Here is a 20,399-nt window from a genome sequence, read left to right as displayed (position 1 = left end):
CTGAGACTCCAGACTCCCAGCACAGGAGCCTAGAGCACCGTGTTCACCATGTGTCCTCAGCGCACAATGGCAGAATGACCAGCCCGAGACTGTGCTGAGGAGTAGCCAGGCCTCTCACATTTACTGCGCAGCTACTGTGTGCAGGCACCAGTGCATGCAGTGCTCATGGGGTCCAGAAGAGGGCATCAGAACTCCTATGCCAAGCACTGTTTTTCACTCTTAATATATACATCTGTATGTATATATCCCCGGCACCAAGGAGGCTCACAATCATCAGTAGCTCCAGTAACACATGTGCACAGAAAGTTACAGGAGACAACTTGGAGTTGGTTCTCCCTTCCCTCCGTACCACAGCGTGGTTCTGGGGATCAAGCTCAGATCATTAGGCTTGCTTTACCCACTCAGCCATTTTGCTGACCCATTTTATTAATATTTTTGTTTCCACATTGAGTCTTTATATACCAGGAAAGAAGATACCATGACTCAGAACATTTTACAGATGAGAAGGATACGGCACAGAAGAAACTTGCCTGCATATCTGATGAAGTGGAGCATGAGACCAGGCAGCTTAGCCAAGAGCTGGTGTCCTAGACTACCTCCTCTTTGGAGCCAGAGGGCCTAAGGTACTGCCCAGTACACAGGATCCAGAACCAGTGAGGTTTATTGAGCATCTACTATGTCTCTGGCACTGTAATGAGTGCCTTACATAATCAACTCATTAATAAATGACAGCCATCAGCAAAGAGTAGCGAGATTTTGGCATATTCAGACAGACCAAAGGCAGAGGTACATCCTTCCTGACTGACAAGTACAGAAAATACCTGGTTCTAGAGAGTGCCTCAGTGCTGTCCCATGTCCACACAAATGGGACTCCCATGGGCCACCCCTGAGCCTGATGCTCTAACTGTTCATAATGTAAGCCTGAGTCTGCAGCTGGACCTGCCTTTTCAAGAGTGGCTCCCAGGCAGCAGCCATGCAGACCACCCCTCTGGGCCTTCTAGCCAATTCCCACTTACTGGGATGTGCCAGTCCTGCTGACATCAAGGCTGGCATGCTGGAGCCACACAGATGGACCCCTCTGCCAAGACAAAAGAGCAAGCTGTCACTGTGCCGGTAGAGGGATCAATAGTGCCTGAGCTCAAAAGTGGTGCCCTGGGTAAACAAGAATGGCAGTGCTGGTGCTGCCAAGTCCCTTTGGGCTAGCTTCGGCCAAGGCCAGCCAGCTGGGCTACAGAACTGCTCCCGGGACGCAGCAGGGCAGTAGACAAGAACCAGCCCCTTTGGGCCTGGGCAGAGGTGGACTGTATGCGCACATGGTAGAGACAATGCTGTGTGGCCTCAAGGGCTGTTAGGAACAGTGCACAGACTGTGGCCTGTGCCTCCCTTTCTCCTCTCTGTTCTTCCTCACTGGGTGGTCCCTCTATAACAGCCACAATGTTAGAGGAGGGCAAGCCAGCACCCCCTGGAGAAGTCCCCAGCCAGCTGTCCCATTAAGGTCTCAGGGCTCCCAGCCAGCAACCTGTGTCACATGCCAGGCGTACATGCAGGAGAGCCTCCCAATGACTCCAGCCTGGCCTCTTACCGCCTCAGTGACGCAGAGGGTTGGTGGGGACAGGTGAGCTGTCTCGTCTAAGCCTGCCTGGAAGGCAGAGTGTGGGCTCTTTTTCGTTGTTGTGGTTTGGGTTTCTTTTGCATTAGATGGGACAGAAGGTATCCAAGATGGGACTTGTGGGATTAACTGGCCCCACAGCTGCAGTGAGCAGAGCTGGTGCATTTAAAATGTAGTGAGTGTGATGGAGAAGGCAGAACAACTCCCAGCCACAGCCCTGTAGTGTACCATTTCCTGGCTCTTGGTTGGCATCTACGGTGTGGGCCAGGCCCAGATCATCCTTGACCTAAAGTTTGTGGAAACAGCGTCACAAGTAGAAGGAGCTGCTATAAACTCCCTGTCACATTTAGAGGTCTGCGGGCCAGAGTCACCCTTAGTGTCCTCAGAGCCCCCAAGCAGGCCCTGTCTGAAGCAGCCAGGAAGATGTGCTTTCTCATCAGACTGGCTCTGGCCTGGACAGGCAGCTGTTTGGTTGCTTCAATTCCTCTTTCTGGCTTGGAATGTCGAAGAGACGGTCCTCAGCCTCCTGGGTGGACCCAGTGAGGGCAGCCCAGGCCTGTCTGCCAATGCTCACAGCCGCCGAATGAGGCTGGCTTCCCACCTGGCCCTGTCAGAGCCTGGAGCTGGTCTTGGGGCCTGTAGAAGAGCAAGACATGCACCCGTTCCTGATCTAGGCAGGGCCCAACTCTGACTGGCAGGGGCAAGGTGCCAGGATGCTGACTCTCACAGGATACGGTTCACAGAAGAGCTGAGTCCACGGTACCCAGTTCAAGGTCCAGCGTGGTCAGTGTCCCCAGAGTATGTGCTGTGGGGATCAGGACAGGCAGGTGAGGTAATGAGCTTCCAGAGGAGCAGCCTCAACAGAAAGGTAGGGGCTGTCACACTATGGGGGACTGAGAGAGGGGCTGGAGGACAAGTGAAACACAGGCTGGGGGAGAGAGTGACAAACAATTGTGTTCATGTTGCTGGCAGGAAGTGTAATAACTTCCTATGAAGATGAATCCAAGAGAAACAGCAGTAAGAAAGACTTTAAGTTTCAAAGGCAGGACTTCCCAATGCCAAGGATGGGAATTCTAGGTGACTGGCTCAGACTGTCTTTTCCCAGTCTTTAAACGTGACCTCAGGGAGGTTCCTTGGCCCAAGTTCCCAAAGTCTGGAGGACACCTGCTAGTTTGGAGACAGGATAGCTCCAGATGACACACAGACTCAACCAGCCTCGCTTGATGCCCTTGGCCACACCCTCACCAGGACACTGACCCAGAGTCCCTGCAGTTCTCCCCTCTGGAGTCCAACATGGTTACCTTGTCCAGAGCACAGCAGGGTCATCTCAGGCTGATCCTGGCATCCAGGTGCTGCAGGTGCTCCTGAACCCCAAAGGGGATAGTGGGTGTCCACATCCTGCAGAGGGGACATGGGTCAGGGCCAGGTGAGAGGGAATGTGGCAGGACTCCCGAGGGTACACTGCCCACAAGCCCTACCTCCCACCTGGCAGGACACAGACCAGTGTGCAAGAACAGAGTGCTAGGAGACCCTTCTTGGTCCAGACTTGCTGTGTGACCTTGAGAATGTGTGGTCGGGTGCCTTATCCTTTTTCCCCCGTAATGTGGATCCTATTATGGGTTCAGTTCGGACTGTCCTTCACAGGCTCGAGCTTTGAGTGCTTCCTAGGCTGTGAAACTAGTTTGAAGGCTGTGGAATCTTTAGGAGGTGGAGCCTGGCTGTCAGACGTCCCTCCCCCTACCCCCGTGGGCGGGCCTTTGAAGGCAATAGCCAGGCCCATGCTGGGAGCTGACCGTTCCCTGGCAGCCTGTGAGCAGCTGAGGCGCAAACTCCTGCAACCAATGCCTTCCCATCATAATGGACCCCGTGAGACTGTGAGCCAAGGGCACTGTTCCTCCTTTTCATTGCTTCTGCTGGCTATTATGGTCACAAGGAGAAAGGAATCCAGAGAAGCACTCTCTACCCGAGAAGACAGATCCAACTGTGCAGGTCAAAGCCACCTGAAGAGCAGAAGGTACTAGATCAAACACCATGAAGGCTTAATAAGAGTAAGCTTAAAGGGGCACAGCACATGTATCATAGTACCTGCATTCCGGAGGCTGAGGCAGGGGGATCACGAGTTCAAGTGCAATTCTGTTTCAAAAACAAACAGGAAAGTGAATTTGCTAATTTATGTTCTAAGAATGACTGGATTAGGCAAGTTCCTATGATTCATCCTGATGAAATATTTATTGAGTGTTTTGTGCGGCAACATTGTCCTAAAAGTTTCTGGTGGGGACATGGCTCTGGTGGTGGCCTGCTTGCTTAGCACACACCAAGTCCCAACTTTGGTCCCCATTGCCACATGAAATTGGACGTGGCGGTGCATGCTTATAACTCCAACACTTGGGTGATAGAGGCAGGAGGGCCATCTTCGGCTCCATGTTGAGCTCCAGGTCACCTTGCGCTACGTGAGACCCCCCACCCTGCAAAAAAATCTGTATCTTGACTGACATAACAATCACAGGTTTTCTCTACAGGTGTTACCACCCTTGTAGAGATGAAGAAACCGAGGCGGGCAGGGGGGGAGAATCTCTTGTCATCCTGGGATCATGTACTGTTTGCAGGGGTGGGATTTGAATTCTAGAAACACACACAGAACTCCAACCCCAGCAGCAATGCCACTTACGCCAGCGTTTCGACTTGAGGACACTTCTGAAGGCTGGAGGCCAGCTGCTGGGCACCGGCAGCCGTGAACTTGTTGAACTGAACGCTGAAGAGAAAGGGCCATCCTGAGGCCTGGCTACTCCCATCTCAGCCCTTCCCCTGATGCGGGTGGGAGACCCTCTGCCTCCCAAGCAACCCAACCCCTGCACTCACTCCATCACCCGCAGGGACACCATGTCTGGAAGCACTTGTGCCAGGCTCCTGGCTCCTGCGTCACAGATGCAGTTATTGTACAAGCTGCCGGCGACAAGGAAGGAAGAGGGTTTGGGGTGCTGGGCCAGCTCAGGCCCTGGTGAAAGCCACGTTCAACTAAGATTACTGCTCCATTTTACCTATCCATCTGTCTGCCCTTCTCTCTCTCTCTCTCTCTCTCTCTCTCCAAGGCCATACATATCCCCAGCTGGTCTGGAACTTGGTATGTAGTCAGAGATGATCTTGAATTTCTGATTCTCCTGCCTCCACCTCCTGAGTACTATGATTACAAATATGTACCATCACATCCCGTTTGTGCAGTGCGGAGCCCATGGCCTCATTCGCTGTAGGCAAGTCCTCTGTCAACTGAGCTACATCTCCAGGCAGGCCCTACTGTCCCATTTTACAGATGGACTAATTGAGGCCCAGAGAGTTGAGGCCACTTATCTGTAGTTCCACTGTGAGTTCAAGAAACAACACATGGACAGGAAATTGTACACTGGGCTTAGTGGCTTAGGACTGTAATTCCAGCTACTTAGGAGAGGGGTTACAAATGCAGGCCAGCCTAGAATCTATGAGACCCTGTCTCAAAATAGAAAATTCCTTTAAAAAATTTAAAAAATTATTTGTGTGTCTGGGCGTTTTGTCTTCATGTATGTCTATGCTTCATATGCAAGCAGTGCCTGAGAAGGCCAGAAGGCTGGATACCCTGGGACTGGAGTTAACAGATGGTTGGGAGCCATCATGGGCTGCTAGAAACTGAATCCAGATCCTCTACAAGAGCAGCCAGTGTTTTTAACTGTTGAGCCATCTCTAGCGCCTCAAAATAGAAAGCTAAGAAGGCTGGGTTAGAGCTTAGCAACAGAGTGTTTATGTGGTATACATGAAGCAACTCTGGGATCCATCCCCAGGAAAACAGAGAAGGGGGGTGTGGAAGGAAAGGAGAGGGAAAGGAGAAATTGGGGAAGAGAGAGGAGAGGAGGAGAGAGGAAGGAAGGAGAAGGGGTAAAAAAACAGAAGAGGGAGACGGAAAGAGAGAGGGGATGGGAAAAGGGGAGAGAGAGAAAGGAGAGGGAGAGAAAGAAGGGGAAAGGAGAGAAAGAGAGAGATAGAGGGGGAGAAAGAGGACAGAAAGAGAGAGAAAGAGGACAGGAAGAGAGAGGAAGGACAGGAAGAGAGAGAAAGAGGAGAAGGAGAGAGGTGTTTCCCAGCCCAAAAGCATGGAACCACTAAGGAGGACATTCCCCTCCCACGCCATTGTTCATCTGTAAAATGAGTAGGAGAGGTCACTATAGGGGAGCAGGTGGGTTCTCGCTGGTTTATGCAGACCTGTTAGCCAGGGTCTCCCAGGGTAACACACTCACAGAGGGCCATGTGAGACAGAAGGGGTGACTTCTGCTGGCCATGGGGAGAAGAAAACCTGGAAACTGTTAGGACTCCAGAGACTTTGAAGTTGGAATGAATGTATTTTGTATTATGAGATAGCCATAAGCCGTCTGTAACTCCAGTCCCAGGGGATCGAATATCCTCTTCTGGCCTCTGCAGGCATCATGTGCACTTAGCACATGGGTGGATATGCAGCCAAAACACACAAAATAAAAATAATATTTTTTAAAAATTAAAAAGCAGAAAGCAAGCTGAGCACCAGCATTCATTGCTCTCTGCCTCTGGACTACAGATGTGATGTCACTGGGACCCGGTTGGAAGGCTGAAGGAATAGCTGCCTCCATAAAGATGGGCAGAAGTCACTTTTCCTAGAACATGACTTGGGGGAAGGAAATTCTGGCATAGCTGACAGCTGGTAGTGCTGAGCTGAGTGACTGGGATTCTGGTCCAAACTCAGTTCCCACCTCAGCCCCAAGTACCACACCAGACTTGCTGAAAGGACTTCAGAAGTTGGGGCTGCTACATGCAGGCCCACCAGGAGGTGGCAGTGAAGCACTGGCTGGAATGGTGATGGAACTCCCAGAAACCAGCCCTGCAGGGCCCACTGGAGCCCTGCCCTCCAGAGGCTAGATGGGTACGGGGACAGCCATCCACTGCTCACTAGGGACAACACTGGGGTATGACACATGACCCATTGACATGATTCATATTGTCGATGATGAGGAGATAGAGGCTTGGAACAAGTAAGCAACTTGCCCCGAGGCTGTGGTGATGTTCAGTTCATTCTAGGTGAATACACCGCTGGAGGAAGCATAGACCTTGCAGCCAGCAAGAGGTGATCCTGTCTGTTCCCCACCCCCCAGCTCCTCAGCCCACTCAGAAGGACACTCCACTCACCTCAGCCTCAGGAGGGACTTGGCTAGGGCCGGAAGCGCTTCTGCAAGCTCGCAGGCACCCACATCAGTGATGCTATTCTGGGACAGGCTATGGGGACACAGGGAGGAAATGGCTTAGGACCCAAGTGAAAGGCTCCCCCTTTCCCAGTGGCTGGAAATGCACCTCACAGGCGGCCTATAGCCGCAGACCCTTTGAAAGGGTCATAGGTAACGTGGATGGACCCACAGAAACAGAGAGAGTGGATGGGGGTAAGAGGCAGAGAAAACACCCCCTCTCCCCCGGCTGTCTGTTTCAGTAGTTACCCTTTCCCCATAGGGATGTTTTCCAGCACTCTAACTACACACAGTAGGTGCTTGTGTGTCCAGGAATAGAAAGGTCAGAAGGAGAGAGGAGAAGGGAGGGAAATGTATCTCGTGGTGGGCCTAGACCATTGTAAATTATGGAGACGCCTACACTGTACATTAAGGAAATTGCCACATGAATTCTTGGGATAATTTCAGGCTTCTTAACTTCATTTATAACATGGAGTGTTGACAGGTTTTTTTTAAAAAATGTTTTGTCTGTTTCTATGTTTTGCTGTGGAATTGAATCCAGGGCCTTGGGTATGCTAGACAAGGGCACTGCCATTGCTGTATCTCCAGTGCTATTACATTTTTTAAAATTGTTATTGTTGTAGCTATTATTATTATACTGTGGGAGGGCACTGCCACAGTGCCATGTAGCAGAGGGTCTGTAGAGCTGTGACTTAGAACTCCTGGAAAGAAGCTGTGCTGGCAGATACTGACTGACAGATTGTGGAGAGATCGGAAAAAGCCTAGGAACGGCACATCCAGTCCTTGCCCTTCTCTGTGTCAGAACTAACGTCCTGTGGCTAATAGCTAATAACTATTGGAACCTATTCACTTCACTAACCACTGGCTTCCACCAACCCAAAAGCTGAGACTGTCATCAGATAGCATCTTAGGCCTGGAGAAAGCTTCCCCTCCTTGATGTACCTGCCTCTCTGATGTACCCACCAACAAATGTTTTTGTTTGGTTTGGTTTTTTGAGACAAGGTTTCTCTGTGTAGCCTTGGCTGTCCTGGACTCGACTTGTAGACCAGGCTGGTCTCAAACTCATAGAGATCTACCTGCCTCTGTCTCCTGAGTGCTGGGATTAAAGGCATGTGTAACCACTGCCTGGCCCTGACAATATATTTTAAACTTGCCAGGATTTATGACTGTCTTTGTTCTGTAAAACTATAAAACTTCATGGAACTGCCTCCACTTTGGAACATGGAATTTGAAGTAACCTAAATCTGTGTCCCTGAGCCATGGACATTGGTACAACTTTCACATGAGTTTTGGAGACCAAACTCAGGTTTCCAGACATGTGAAGCAAGAACCTTTACCCTCTGAGTCATCTTATTGGCCCCTTTAAAATTTTTCACTCTAAGACAAGGTCTCATTATGTAGCCCAAGCTGGCCTGGAGCTCAAAATCCTTCTGCTCCATTCTCTCCAGAGCCACCCCATGTTTAATGGGAAATCATGTCCACCCCCAACGCACACCTATTCCACCTTAGCCTTCCAAGGCCCAGAACAGTTAAAAACAGCGTCACCACAAAATGTTTCACTGCCAAGTCCCAATCTGCCTCTGCCAGCATCCCAGTGGAGGAGCTGTGTTCCTTAAACTTTTATTCCAGCATATTTTATCTTAATACATTTTACCCTTTCTCCTTTTCAGTGTGTGTGTAGGTCAGATGATAATGTTCAGGAGTCAGCTGCTTCTTTTCTTCTACCATGTGGGCCCTCAGGATGCAATTCAAATTATCAAGCTTGACAGCAACTACCTTCACTAGCTAAGCCACCCTGCCAGCCTTCCCCACTTTATGTTTTCTTGAGACTGATTCCCCAGGCTGGCCTTAAACGTGTGCTCATCCCACTGTCCCAACCTCCCCAATGCTGCCATGCTCAGCTTACTGCTTTATGATTGTGACTTATGTATTTGTTTGCTTCTGGTTTGTTGTATATGAAGAGGCCCACAGTCTTGGGAGCAGGATCTCTGGGGTCTCCACTGTTGCCCATGATAGCAACGGTTTCTTAAGTCCTTTTCACTAAACCAATAAATGAGGTCAGAAAGATGGCTCAGCAAAGTGCTTGTCCCACAGGCATGAGTTTGCTCCCCAGCACCCACACAGAAGACTAGGCATATCGGTGCATGCTTTTAATTCCAGTACTGGCGAGGTGGTAACATGAACTCTGGAGCTCACTGGCTAGGTAAGCTGGCATAACTGGTAACTTCCAAGTCAGAGCGAGACTCTGTCTTAAAAGAGGTGGGCTGTGTTCCTGAGGTGGTCCCTGGACTAGACACACACTTGGAAGAGGACTGAGTAGAAAGGCGGTGACTGAATGAGAGAGGCATGGATGATCCAAAACAGAATGAGTGAATGATGGAGGGATGGACAGATGATAGGATGGAGGGGGAACAGAAGAGCAGAACAGTGGGCTGGGTAAACATTCTGTACCAGAAGCAGTGGGGAGGTAGGTTCAGCGTACTCACTTGAGAGTCTCCAGGGCCTTCAGCTGAGGGAAGGTGGCTGAGAGCTGTGACACACCTTTGTCCCCGATCTTGTTCTCACTAAGTGAGTCCAGGCTGCAGGTGGATCAGATGGTGGCCATTAACCTTCCGGTCCCAGATCAGCATCCTCCAGGCCTGGTCATCCTAATACCCTTAGCTCATCTCTGAGCTTGTGGAATCTGGCCACCAGGGGGCGCTATTAAGCTGGCCTGGGGCCATGGCCAAGCACTGCGGACTAGAACCTCTGCTTGGTTTTGTAGGAACCCACTGAGGTGGTCAGCTCCCCTAACCTCTTGGAGCCTCGATTATGAAGCCCCTTCCTGCTCCCACCTATCTGCCCTTTGGGGTTGCTAAGAGCTGTGTGGGTAAAAGAATTTCAAAGCTTGCGAAAGAGCTCCATTTTTTTTTTAAATGTGGGAATTCCCATCCTCTGTCCCTTTCCTGTACTAGGGGTCATAAGTCCCCACAGTGGGTTCATCTGTCCCCCGCCCCTCACACACAGTTTCCCCACTGAGGAAGCTGTGGAGAGGGGAGGGGAATAAAAGGGAACAGGGAGAAAGACTCTCCATGTGCCCTGGGGACAAAGTCTGGACTTCTCAGAGTGAAGGGTAGAGGAGGGTCCCAGGATTTTTCGGGGCACAGGGTAGGGGGTCCCAGGACTTGTCAGTGCACAGGGTAGAGGGTCCCAGGATTTGTCAAGGCACAGGGTAGGGGTCCCAGGTCTGTAACTCACTCCAAGTGCTGCAGGGAGGAGAAGGCTGGAAGGATCCTTGCCAGTGTAGGGAAAGCCTGCGGGCCCAAGATGGGGCCCAGCCTAGGAAGCAATCAATGGCAGAGGTCAGACACTAAAACTGCAGACAGCAAGGACAGTCTCAGGCCCCTTCCCTGTTTACTCAGATTCTTATCCCAGCCATCTGGGCTCCCAAAGCCTCCTGCTCCGGACTCCTGAAAGGCCTGCTGGGACTCCCCTACTTCACTTTCTGCCTTCAGCAGCCAATTCTCATCCTGATGATGTCCCTTGCCCTGTGAAGAGGTCCCCACACCTGCCAAGGTCTATTCCTAAATCACCTCAGATTGCCTGCCTTTGCATTTTAAATGTCTCCCTCTTTCCCTCCCTCCCTCCCTCCCTCAGATTGCCTGCCTTTGCATTTTAAATGTCTCCCTCCCTCTCTCTCCCTTCTCTCTCTCTCTCTCCCTTCCTCTCTCTCTCTCTCTCTCTCTCTCTCTCTCTCTCTCTCTCTCTCTCTCTCGTGTGCGTGTGTGTGTGTGTGTGTGTGTGTTCATATGCACAGATATGGAGGGCAGAGGTCAATGTTAGGAGTCTTTTTTTGTTTTTTTTGAGGCAGGGTCTCACTGAACCTGGAGCTCATTGACTGGGTGTCTGGGAAATCCTTGTCTCTCCCCCAGTGCTAGGACACCAGGTTGACACACCAGGCTTTTCTGTGGGTTCTGGGATCCAAACTTAAGACCTCGTGCTTGTGAGGAAGCTCGTTATCACTGGACACTCTCTCCAGACCTTATCTTTGCTTTTTAATAACAAAGGACCATTGGGTGAGGGCTGGGAGACAACGCAGTTGGTACAGTTCTTATTTGGCACTTAGGAGTTGGAGGCAGAAGAATCCTTGGCTAAACAGTAAGTTTGAAGCAAGCCTGGGCTAGATAATACTTTGTCTCAAAGAGAGTGAAAGAACAAGAAAGAATGTTTCTTGGGCACTTAGCCCATGCTAAGCCCCTTAGTCAACTTAGCTCTCAGCTCTGAGCTGAGGGTCCTCTCACCCCCATTTTACAGATTGGGAAGCTGAGACACAGAGAGATGGGGTAACTCACACAGCATAATTGACTAGATTTCAAGGAAATCAGTAAGATAAGGACAGTGCAGGGATCATTGTTTGGTTTATAAAATATGACTAAATATATCCAGTATAAAGGGCTTTATTCTAGGTTTTAGTTAAAATTATAAAAACATAAGTAAAAAGAAGTTTTAGTCTGAAATTACATTTTTAAACCTTTAAATTTTATTTTTATGTCAGTGTAAAGGTCTGTGTACATGTATGTCAAATGTTGGGGTGGGGGGATGGTAAATGTAGAAGCAGGAGGCGTTGGAACCCCTGGGGCCAGGGTTATAGGTGGTTGTGAGCTGCTTGATGTGGGAATTGACCTAGGGTCCCTGCAAAAGCAGGAAGCACTCTTAACCTCTGAGCCATCTCCCTAGCCTCCTGACTTAACTTTGTGCAATTAGTTAATTAACTTATATATTTGCTGTGTGCATGCACGTGAGTGTCATGGCACATGTGTGAAGATTGGGACAAATGTGTTTGTGTCATGACACGTGTGTGAAGATCAGGACAATTGCAGGACATGGTTCTTTGCTCCTAACATATGGGCTCTGCTTAGCTGCCTCACTGACCTCAACTCTTTTGAAATAGTCATTATTTGGCAATACCACTAGCGATTTTTTTTAAATAGTCCGTGTGTGTGTGTGTGTGTGTGTGTGTGTGTGTGTGTGACTATCTCTCTCTCTCTAGCTCAGGCTGTCCTTGAACTCATAATCCTTTTGCCTCAGTTCCCTGAGTACTAAGCTCACTGGCATGCACCACCACCTCCAGGTTTAATATTTGTTTTTCTAAATGACAAAAATCAAAAGATCACTTTTCATGGTAACTTAAACTTATTCCCTCTGAGTCTCGGATCCCAGGCTCTAGGGCCTTGAGCTTTAAGGAAAGACCCAGATACAGCTGGGCTCAGCCTTGCGCTGTGGTCTCCACATCCCTTCACTTTTGGATCTTGGCTCCTTCAGTGCTTAGCCCTGACCACAGGGTGCTGTCAGGATGAGAAAGACCGTCCTTGACTCATCTACTGATCTCGCTGCTTGTGTATAAGGTACCAGACCACGGCAAGAAAGCCGAGAGCAGCAGAAGTTCCCACTTGCATAGAACTGGCACCAGTGGCAGACAGATAATCAAGGAAATTGGTTCATGATGTGGACGGAGAGATAAGAAATGCTAGAGAAACTCACGGTGGGGAAGTCCGGAAAGGGCCTCAGAATACTGACATACAAGGTCAGCGGGGTCAAGGTGCCTGCACCCAGACTGGCAACCTGAATTTGATCCCTGAGACTGGCATGACAGAGAGAACCAACCATTGCAAATTGCCCTTTGACCTCTAAAGGCACACCACAACATGCATGCACACACTAAATAAATAAGCAGGCAAAATAAAATGTAATTAAAAAATAAAACAGAATGGAGGGAAATGAGGGCCTGGGTGGTTCTGCTGTGGAAGGAAGAGCATTGAGGGCAGAGGCATAGTCATGGCAAGGCCTGGGGCTGGATCTTGTTTCAGAAGAAGGAGCACAGGATAGGAAGGGCTGAGGAAGAGGATGGAGAGGAGGAGGTAAGGGAGAAGGGGTGATGGGGTGAATGAACCTGGGCCTTTTTTTTTTTTTTCCCACAAGCTCTGTAGCCTAGGCCTCCAACCTGCTTTAATCCCAGCACTGGGAGGCAGAGGCAGACAGATCTCTGTGAGTTCAAGGACAGCCTGATCTACAGGACAGCCAAGGCTATACAGAGAAACCCTATCTCAAAAAAAACAAACCCCAAAACCAAGCAACCAAACAACAAGTTGTCATGAGCTGATTCTCCCACTTCTACCTCCAGATGCTGGGACCACAGGCGTTTGCCAGTGTAGGTGGTGCTAGGGACTAAACCCGGGCTTTATGCCTACTAGGAAGTGCTCTGCCAGCTGAGCCACATGCCTCACCTACATACATGTGGGGGTTGAAGATCAGACAGCCAGAGAGGCTTGAAGGGGGTGGGGAACATGGGGGTGGCTGCAGTAGACACCCTAAATAGCCCTTTGTTTCCTCCCTTTCTTCCTCAGAACTGTGTCTGGGCTTCCAGCCTGTAGGAGGCTGTGGGCCTGGCTCTAGCCCGTTCCACTCCACAGCCTCTGGTAGCCAGAGTGCAGTTCCGACCACCAGGAAGGGGCTTTTTAAGCTGAAAATAATTCAAAGACAGAAAGCACCTTGTGGCTGTCTTCTGACATTTCCTCTTTTCAGCAAATATTTTTACCTCTGTACATATTTGGCGTCGTATGTTCTGTCGAAAACAAGGGGGGGCTTGGTTATCTGTGGGGTGCAGGGGACCTGGCAAAGAGTGTGTAACCAGTTGGGACTGCAGGCAAATCACTAATATTGCCAAGCCTCAGTTTCCAAATCTGTCCAGTGACTGTCTTCCAGGGCAGCTCTCTTCTCATAAAGGGGCTCTACGTAAAGGCACGGAGGATCTTATCGCTCTTTGTTTTCAGACAAGGTTTTCCTATGTAGTCCTGAGTGGCCTTGGATTTGTTAACTTCTGGCCTTAGCTTGTAAGTGCTGGCAGGTGTGCCGCCAGGCCTGGCTGGATCAAGCTTATCTCCAGTAGGATCAAACACGGACAGCTTGTTAGTCAGCGAGGCAAGCTAACAGGGTGTTTGTAACTCTGAAGAAACTACTTCCTCCCTCGAGTCTCACTATGCCCATGTGTAAAATAAATGAGAGTTGGCATCAATGGCCTCCTCTATGATTATCATAGACGTGGAGTGAAAAAGCTTTGCAGTTGGAAAGCTATGTTAAAGCTTGGTGGTGGAGCAGGCAGGGCTTGGGGCAAGGGGAGCAAAAGTTCAAGGCTAGACTAGATATTAAAACCCCTTTCAAAATAAGAAATATATGGTCTGGGAATGTCACTGAATTGGTGGAGTGCCTTCCTAGCACACACAAAGCCCTGAATCCTACCCCTTGCACTAAGCTTGTTGTAGCAGAGTGTGCCTATAATCCTAGCATTATATTATTATATTATTGGGAGGTAGAGGCAGGAGGATTAGAAGTTCAAGGTTAACAGAGGAGGACAATGCAGCCAGTCCTGATGAGACCTAATAAATTAGGTCAGATGGAAGGGGAGGAGGGCCTCCCCTATCTGTGGACTGGGGGAGGGGCATGGGAGGAGATGAAGGAAGGAGGGTGGGATTGAGAGGAGACAAGGGTGGGGCTACAGCTGGGATACAGAGTGATAAATTGTAATAAATTTTTAAAAATGTAAAAAAAAAGTTCAAGGTTATAGAGCTTGGATTGGCTATGGAGCAAGTTTGAAGGCAGTCTGAGATACATTAAACTCTGTCTAGTAAACAAACAAACTGATGGGTTGGCATGTAGCTCAGTGATAGAGTGTTGGCCAAGCATGTACAAGGCCCTGGGCTCAATCCTCAGCACTGGGAGGAAAGCTGCTCAGGCAGCCAGACCCAAATATAACTCCTGGGCTCTTCAGGGCCCATGTTCTGGAGGGCAGCTCCTCTGTCATAGCCAGGCACCTCGTCTCAATCCAACCTACTGCATCCCCTCATCTCCATTTCTCCTGCCCTGGTGGCACTGCCCAGGATGGTAGCTCCCAGGCCTGGCTGCACAGGGTGGGGCCAACTCTCCCACTGTGCTGGATGGAGTGGTTCCTAAGCATGCAAGACTTTCGGTGCCCAACCTTTCAGTCCTAGGCAAGCTGGACCCTAGCCCACTGTAGCGACATACCCAAATTTCTCAAGAAAGATCCTTCTAACTGAGGGAAGACCCAGAGAAGCAAGTATGAGGCAGATGGGGTCTGAGCATGTGCATGGCTGGGAAGCCTGGAAAGACTACTTAGCATCCAGGCTGGGCCCCGGCCCTGCAGGAGGTAAGGACACCTGAGTGCAGAGGGCAGTGGCCAGGCTATGCCTTCCCCTGGGGGAGTGCCTGTGGCCAGGGGAGTGATTAGCCCACAATCAGGAGCTCCTAGCTCAGCAGGAAAAGGACCTAAACTGAGAGGTCTTGGGGATACCCTTCCTTGTGTCTGAGGCCCTGGTCTGGGGCACACGGGGCACTTGAGTCCATATGCATTCCTTCAAGGCTTCCTCTCCAGCCCCTGCAGGCTCATTCACAAGTTCTCAAGCTTCTGCAAAGATGCACCCTCTGATGGGGGTTGGTCTGGGCTATGTATCCTAATGCTAATTACTGGCCCCAGAGGGTGAGCACACTCTCAGTGCACTTGTCTTTGCTCTATCTAATTTAAAGTTGACTAATTAATAAAGTTGCTGAAGCCTGTACTGGGGAGAAGAGAAGTAGGAGGAGCTTGGGGTCTCAGAGGGACCATGAGACCTGGAGGAGAAGAGAGAGGAAACAGAAGATGTAACAGGAGAGGAAGCCAGGGAGAGAGAAGGAAGTTGCCATGGGGCAGCAAGGACCATGAGCATGTGGCCATGAGGGCTGGCCTGGTAAAACAGAATCAATTCAGGCAGCTAACAGGGTGTGTAGCTGGGAAACAGCCAAAAAGTGTAGAGGGGTGATGCCTGCCCCGTTACTGTGCCTTGAAGCTTTTGTAAATCCATCAAGTCTCTGTCTCTGTTATCCGGGAGCTAGCCAGGGTAGCGAAGCGCTCTAGACTTTAACATCCATCTCCAACACACCTACCTCCTCCAGGAGGCTCCCGGCCACCCTCAAGGGAACTTGCTGGAGTAAGTTCATCAGGGACAGCAACCTCTGCTCCTCAAAGGGCTTTCTGATGAGTGACGAGGCATGAGCATGTGTGTGTGTCTGAGTGTGTGCTATATAGGTGTGTGTGAGGCGTGTGTGTATGCACGTGTGTGGGAATGTGTAAGAGTGTTAGATGTGTGCGTGTGTGTGCATGAGTGTGTGAGTGTTTGCGAATGTGTTCACTGTGTATGAGTATGTTATATGTGTGTGTGAATGTTTGAAGTGTATGTACAGTGTGTGTAAGTGCATGTGTGAGCATCCCCTGTACTCACCCAGACAGGCCACACCCAGCAGGTGGAAGCTGCTTTCCCGGTGGTAAACAAGAAGGCAAGAATCATCCGGGCTCTCCCCTCCCACCATGCCTTGGGCCACCATGCCTGGCCCAAGATGAGCTAAGATGGGACACTGAGGCAATCGCCTACCCTTCACTTACGAGAACTCTAGCGTCTTAAGGTCCTGGATAGCAGGAAGACCCTTAGCTGCATCATCTGAGGGGTTTCTCAGCCTACAGAGAAAGGGCTTCAGTAAGTAGGTGTGGCCCTACTGGTATGCCCCATCCTGCCCCCGGCTCGTTGCCGTGGGAGCTGTTGTTGACCCTCCACTTAAAAGAACACTCTTTGGGGGCAGAGGGATTGCTCAGTGGTTACATTCATACCGCTCTTGCAGAGACCAGAGTCTGGCTCATTACTGCCTGTAACTCCAGCTCTGGGGGATCTGATGCTCTCCTCTGGACTCTGCAGGCACGTCACTCACTCCTTCACACACACTCATACACACACACATACACACAAAATAAAATACTTTTTAAAGAACAGCTTAGAGCCAGGCAGAGTGTCATGGGCCTGTTTGACCGGGTATTTGAGAGGACAAGGCAGGAAGATTGTAAATTGGAGGCCAGCTTCAACTACACATCCAATGCAAGGCCAGCCTGAACAACTATGGAAGACCATCTTTAAATGAAAATTAAAAGGGCTGGGGATGTAGCTCCATGTTAGAGTTCTTGCACTGCATGTGTGAGGTCCAGAGAGAGAGAGAAAGGGGGAGAGGGGGGGGAGAGAGAAAGGGACAGTGTGAAATCTCAGGGCTATGGCTGGCTCATGGAGGAGACAGGGAGAGGCACTTAGCAGCACCTAGCTCTCCTGTCCCCTGTACTCTGTATCTTGGCTCTGTTATGGTTGAAATGGTGCTGACAGTGGGTGCAGCTGCCTGAGGGCCTGGGGGGGGGGTCCCTCCAGTTAGTAAGTGATGTCTTCATGGCTTCAGGTGTGAAGGGCCTGGTACAGGGTGTCGGGCAAAGGGCAAAATCAGGGCCCCTCCCTGGGTGGGACTCATGGATGGCCATAGCGAAGGTCAGGGCACTGGGAAGCTCTGCAGAGCTATGTATGTGACAGACACAGACTACCTGCACAGCCTGGACCTACACCTGACCCCTTGCCTCCTCACCTCTGAGTCTGCACGAGGCTGTCCAGGTCTTCCACATCCTTTGGAGATTTGGCCTTAAATGGCTCAATGGTGAACTTCTCCTCTGCTGCCTGGAGTAGCTTGGCCTCTCCCTGCTGCTGTAGGGACTCCCATAGCACCATTGTGTCACTCAGTGAGGCCCTGTAGAGGGAAGGCCTCAGACCCAGGCACAGCACCCAAGCTAGACCACAGTCGGGGTGCGTGGCTCCACAAAGGAACCTCCCACCTCCTTAGGTCCTTTTCTTTCTTAGCTTGATCTCCCTCTTCCATGACCACATCAGCCCTTGTTGGTCTACCGTTCTTAAAAAAGGCACACTTAGACTCTGCCTTCCAGGAAGCTCAGTGCTAAATTCTGGGCATAACTGTGGCAGACCTTAGAACTTGAGTAAGATCTGTTTATCAGGAAATTTTTCCTGTGGGAGGAATTTTTTCTGGAGATTACCCTGAAGTGCTCAAGCAAACTGCAAAGTGGACTTGAATGAGCCAAATGAGAGAATTTAAAGCCCACCCTGAGAGGTACAGGATGTCCTTTCAAGCAGCACTGGAATCTGACCAGATTCACATTCTGGGAGGATTGCCCCTCTGCCTGAATACAAAGAGCAGTGACATGCCTGTCACATGAGAAAGAAAAGACTGAAGGCACAGAAGCTGAGGGAGGCTGTGCCTCTGAGGGTGAAAAAAATGGTGGCATGTGCTGGCAACTGAAGGGTTTGAATACATGGCAAGTATTCAAATATTGGTGAGAAGAATGCCACCCTCCCCCACAGGAACATGGCCAGTGCCAATAGCTATCCTTCTCTGACCCTTATTGTCATCTTTAATCAAAGGAGACTATTCTGTTCCTCTTGATGCTGTGCCCATGGAATAGGAGGCCCCAGAGCTGCAGTCCATGTCTGTCTGCCCTGTGCCCTTCCCACACCTGAAACCGGTGACACAGCTGAGTCCCACGAGGTTTCCCAGTCCAGAGGGCTCAATGCCAGTCTGACGAAGGTCCAGGCAGAAGTCCTGGCTGGCCGACTCTAAGGCCCTGCCCAGCACATGTACATCTGGGGGTGTGAGCCGGGTGCCCAGGAAGGAGAGGTGCCCAGGGAGTTGACGTGCCACGTGCTCCCAAATCCCAGGTTCCTGAGTCTCGTGAGCACAGTGCAGCAGCTCCAGCAACCTCCCAGCCCGAAGTGTCCCCAGCTGCAGGCGCTTCAGGTACCTGGTAAGAACCTTCCGTTTCCTGTCTGCCCCTGCAGCCACTGCAGGCTCCACCAGAGCCCCCAAGCAGTGGGCACGAGGCTGGAAAACCAATCCAGTCAGAAAGCGTGGCACACCTTCAAGCCAGTTGTCATAAGGTCTCTTCTTCCTTGGGGTCAAGGCCAGGTACTGTGGCAGCTCCTTGTCTTTTATTTCACTGCACTGTGCCAGCCACACAGCACCCAGGAAGCATTGTAGCAGAAAACTGGAGAAGGCCAGTTGGGCCTCTGTGGTCCCCAGGGCAGGCTGCACCAAGCCTTGGGTCACTGCCCAGGTTTTCACCTCCACTGATGGAAACTGGGTTTCTTGCAAGGTGCTTTGGTGTCTGCGGCCCAGCTCCCAGGCCAGCTTAGCCAGCTCAATTAAGGCTCCTGGAGGACTGTCCCGGGCTACAGGGCCTAGCAGGCCAACATAGAGCCCTGTAAGTGTGCAAGGCAACTGGGCCTCTGTTCCCTGTTCCAGCAGGGTCTTGGAGAGCTGACACATGGTCTTGCATAGAGCAGGGCTATGACTGTGGGTGAGGAGAAAAGGCTGGCCCTCCAGGAGGCCCAGGGCCTTGTCTTGGGTCTCCGCTGTCCCTGAGTTCTCAAAGTATTGCCTCATGTAAGTCTGGACCTGTTTAATAGAGAAGCTGGGTACCTCAAAGATGGCATCTGCCTTGCTCAGGCTCTGAGCCAGGCGGCCCCGGGGTCGGGCTGTGAGGAGCAGGGTGCAGCCACGCAGCAGCTTCCGCTGGAAAAGCCCAGCTAGCAGTCCCCGGAGGGAACAGGACTCTGAGGACAGAGGTCCACATGGTCCATGCAGGAGGCCTTCTTGGGCTTCTAGCTCCTCAAAAGCATCTAGAATGAGCAGGATGCGGTCTGGCTGCCTCACAATGTGACCAAAGACTTCATCATCCATGGCCAGTGGCTGCAGGCTTGGGGGACAGAGCAAATCCCGTAGGTGGTACGTGTGCCCTGAACGATCCAAGTAATGGCAGGGGACATAGAAGACAAAGTCATATTGTGGCAACTGGCCACGTGCCCAGGCATAAGTCACAGTTCGGGCCCAGTGGCTCTTGCCCTGGCCGGCCTTACCCAGCACGGCGATCACCTGTGTCTCTCGTGGTCGCCTGCAGTCACTGGCAACCTGAAGCACCTCAGCCAGACCACCGTGGGCTAGCTGGCGCTCTGTCCAGTCAGGAGTGGCCAGTTCCCTTTCCTGACTTTTGTTGCTGCCTCTCTCCAACCTGGCTCGCACCAGCTCCATGGCCACCAGGGGACCGGTCAGGCTCTCAGGCAACAGCTGGTACTTGTCCTGCAGGGAGTGCTGGAACCGCTCCACAGACTCTACAAAAACCAGGGCGAGTCAGAGTGTGTTAGCAGAGTGAAGGGTTAAGGAAGGTGAGGGTGGTCAGAGTTGCCCTCCTCACCAGTTTTTCCATGTTCACAGTTTCCAGCACAGCTTATTCATTCATCCATACCCTCCTGCTCTCTGGATGAAACACAGGGCACATGATCTGCCACCAAACTGCTCCCCAGCCCCTCTGTACCCTGGGCCAATCAGCCTTATGGGGTTTGGAAGGAGAGTTGGTTATTTGTGGATTCAGCAGGTTAGGTGCAATGACCCAGGCTCAGAAAGGCATGTTTTCTTTCATATATGAAGCCTGGAAATACACACACACACACACACACACACACACACACACACACACAGAGAGAGAGAGAGACAGAGAGAGAGAGACAGAGAGACAGAGAGACACAGAGAGACACAGAGAGAAAACATGAAAATAGAGTATTTAGTGAAGGAAAAGATCACTGGGAGAGACAAAATGGAAC

The 20,399-nt window shown here is 50.9% G+C and overlaps 1 protein-coding gene across 8 annotated transcripts in view; it reads right to left on the bottom strand.

Annotated features, from left to right (window-relative positions):
* Window positions 1–392: 392 nt before the first annotated feature.
* Window positions 393–20,399, bottom strand: part of Ciita (class II major histocompatibility complex transactivator) — a 49,502-nt gene continuing 29,495 nt past the window's right edge. For 5 of the 8 annotated variants that reach the window (XM_060364168.1, XM_060364167.1, XM_060364170.1 and 2 more), the window contains 10 exons: window positions 18,260–19,910; window positions 17,323–17,481; window positions 16,313–16,384; window positions 10,081–10,161; window positions 9,330–9,422; window positions 6,791–6,877; window positions 4,469–4,523; window positions 4,278–4,361; window positions 2,911–3,007; window positions 393–2,414 (listed from right to left, as the gene is read on the bottom strand). In XM_060364168.1, the coding sequence (XP_060220151.1) occupies window positions 2,347–2,414; window positions 2,911–3,007; window positions 4,278–4,361; window positions 4,469–4,523; window positions 6,791–6,877; window positions 9,330–9,422; window positions 10,081–10,161; window positions 16,313–16,384; window positions 17,323–17,481; window positions 18,260–19,910 (2,447 nt within the window). In that variant the 3' untranslated portion in view covers window positions 393–2,346. Of the gene's footprint in view, window positions 2,415–2,910; window positions 3,008–4,277; window positions 4,362–4,468; window positions 4,553–6,790; window positions 6,878–9,329; window positions 9,423–10,080; window positions 10,162–16,312; window positions 16,385–17,322; window positions 17,482–18,259; window positions 19,911–20,399 lie in introns of all 8 variants that reach the window. The other 3 variants (XM_021648406.2, XM_021648407.2, XM_060364169.1) reach the window with 2 other exon arrangements.

The sequence above is a fragment of the Meriones unguiculatus genome, chromosome 11, assembly GCF_030254825.1.
Source record: "Meriones unguiculatus strain TT.TT164.6M chromosome 11, Bangor_MerUng_6.1, whole genome shotgun sequence".
Lineage (NCBI taxonomy): Eukaryota > Metazoa > Chordata > Mammalia > Rodentia > Muridae > Meriones > Meriones unguiculatus.
Note: the sequence above shows the minus strand (reverse complement) of the source record. Positions and strands in the feature narration are given on the sequence as shown.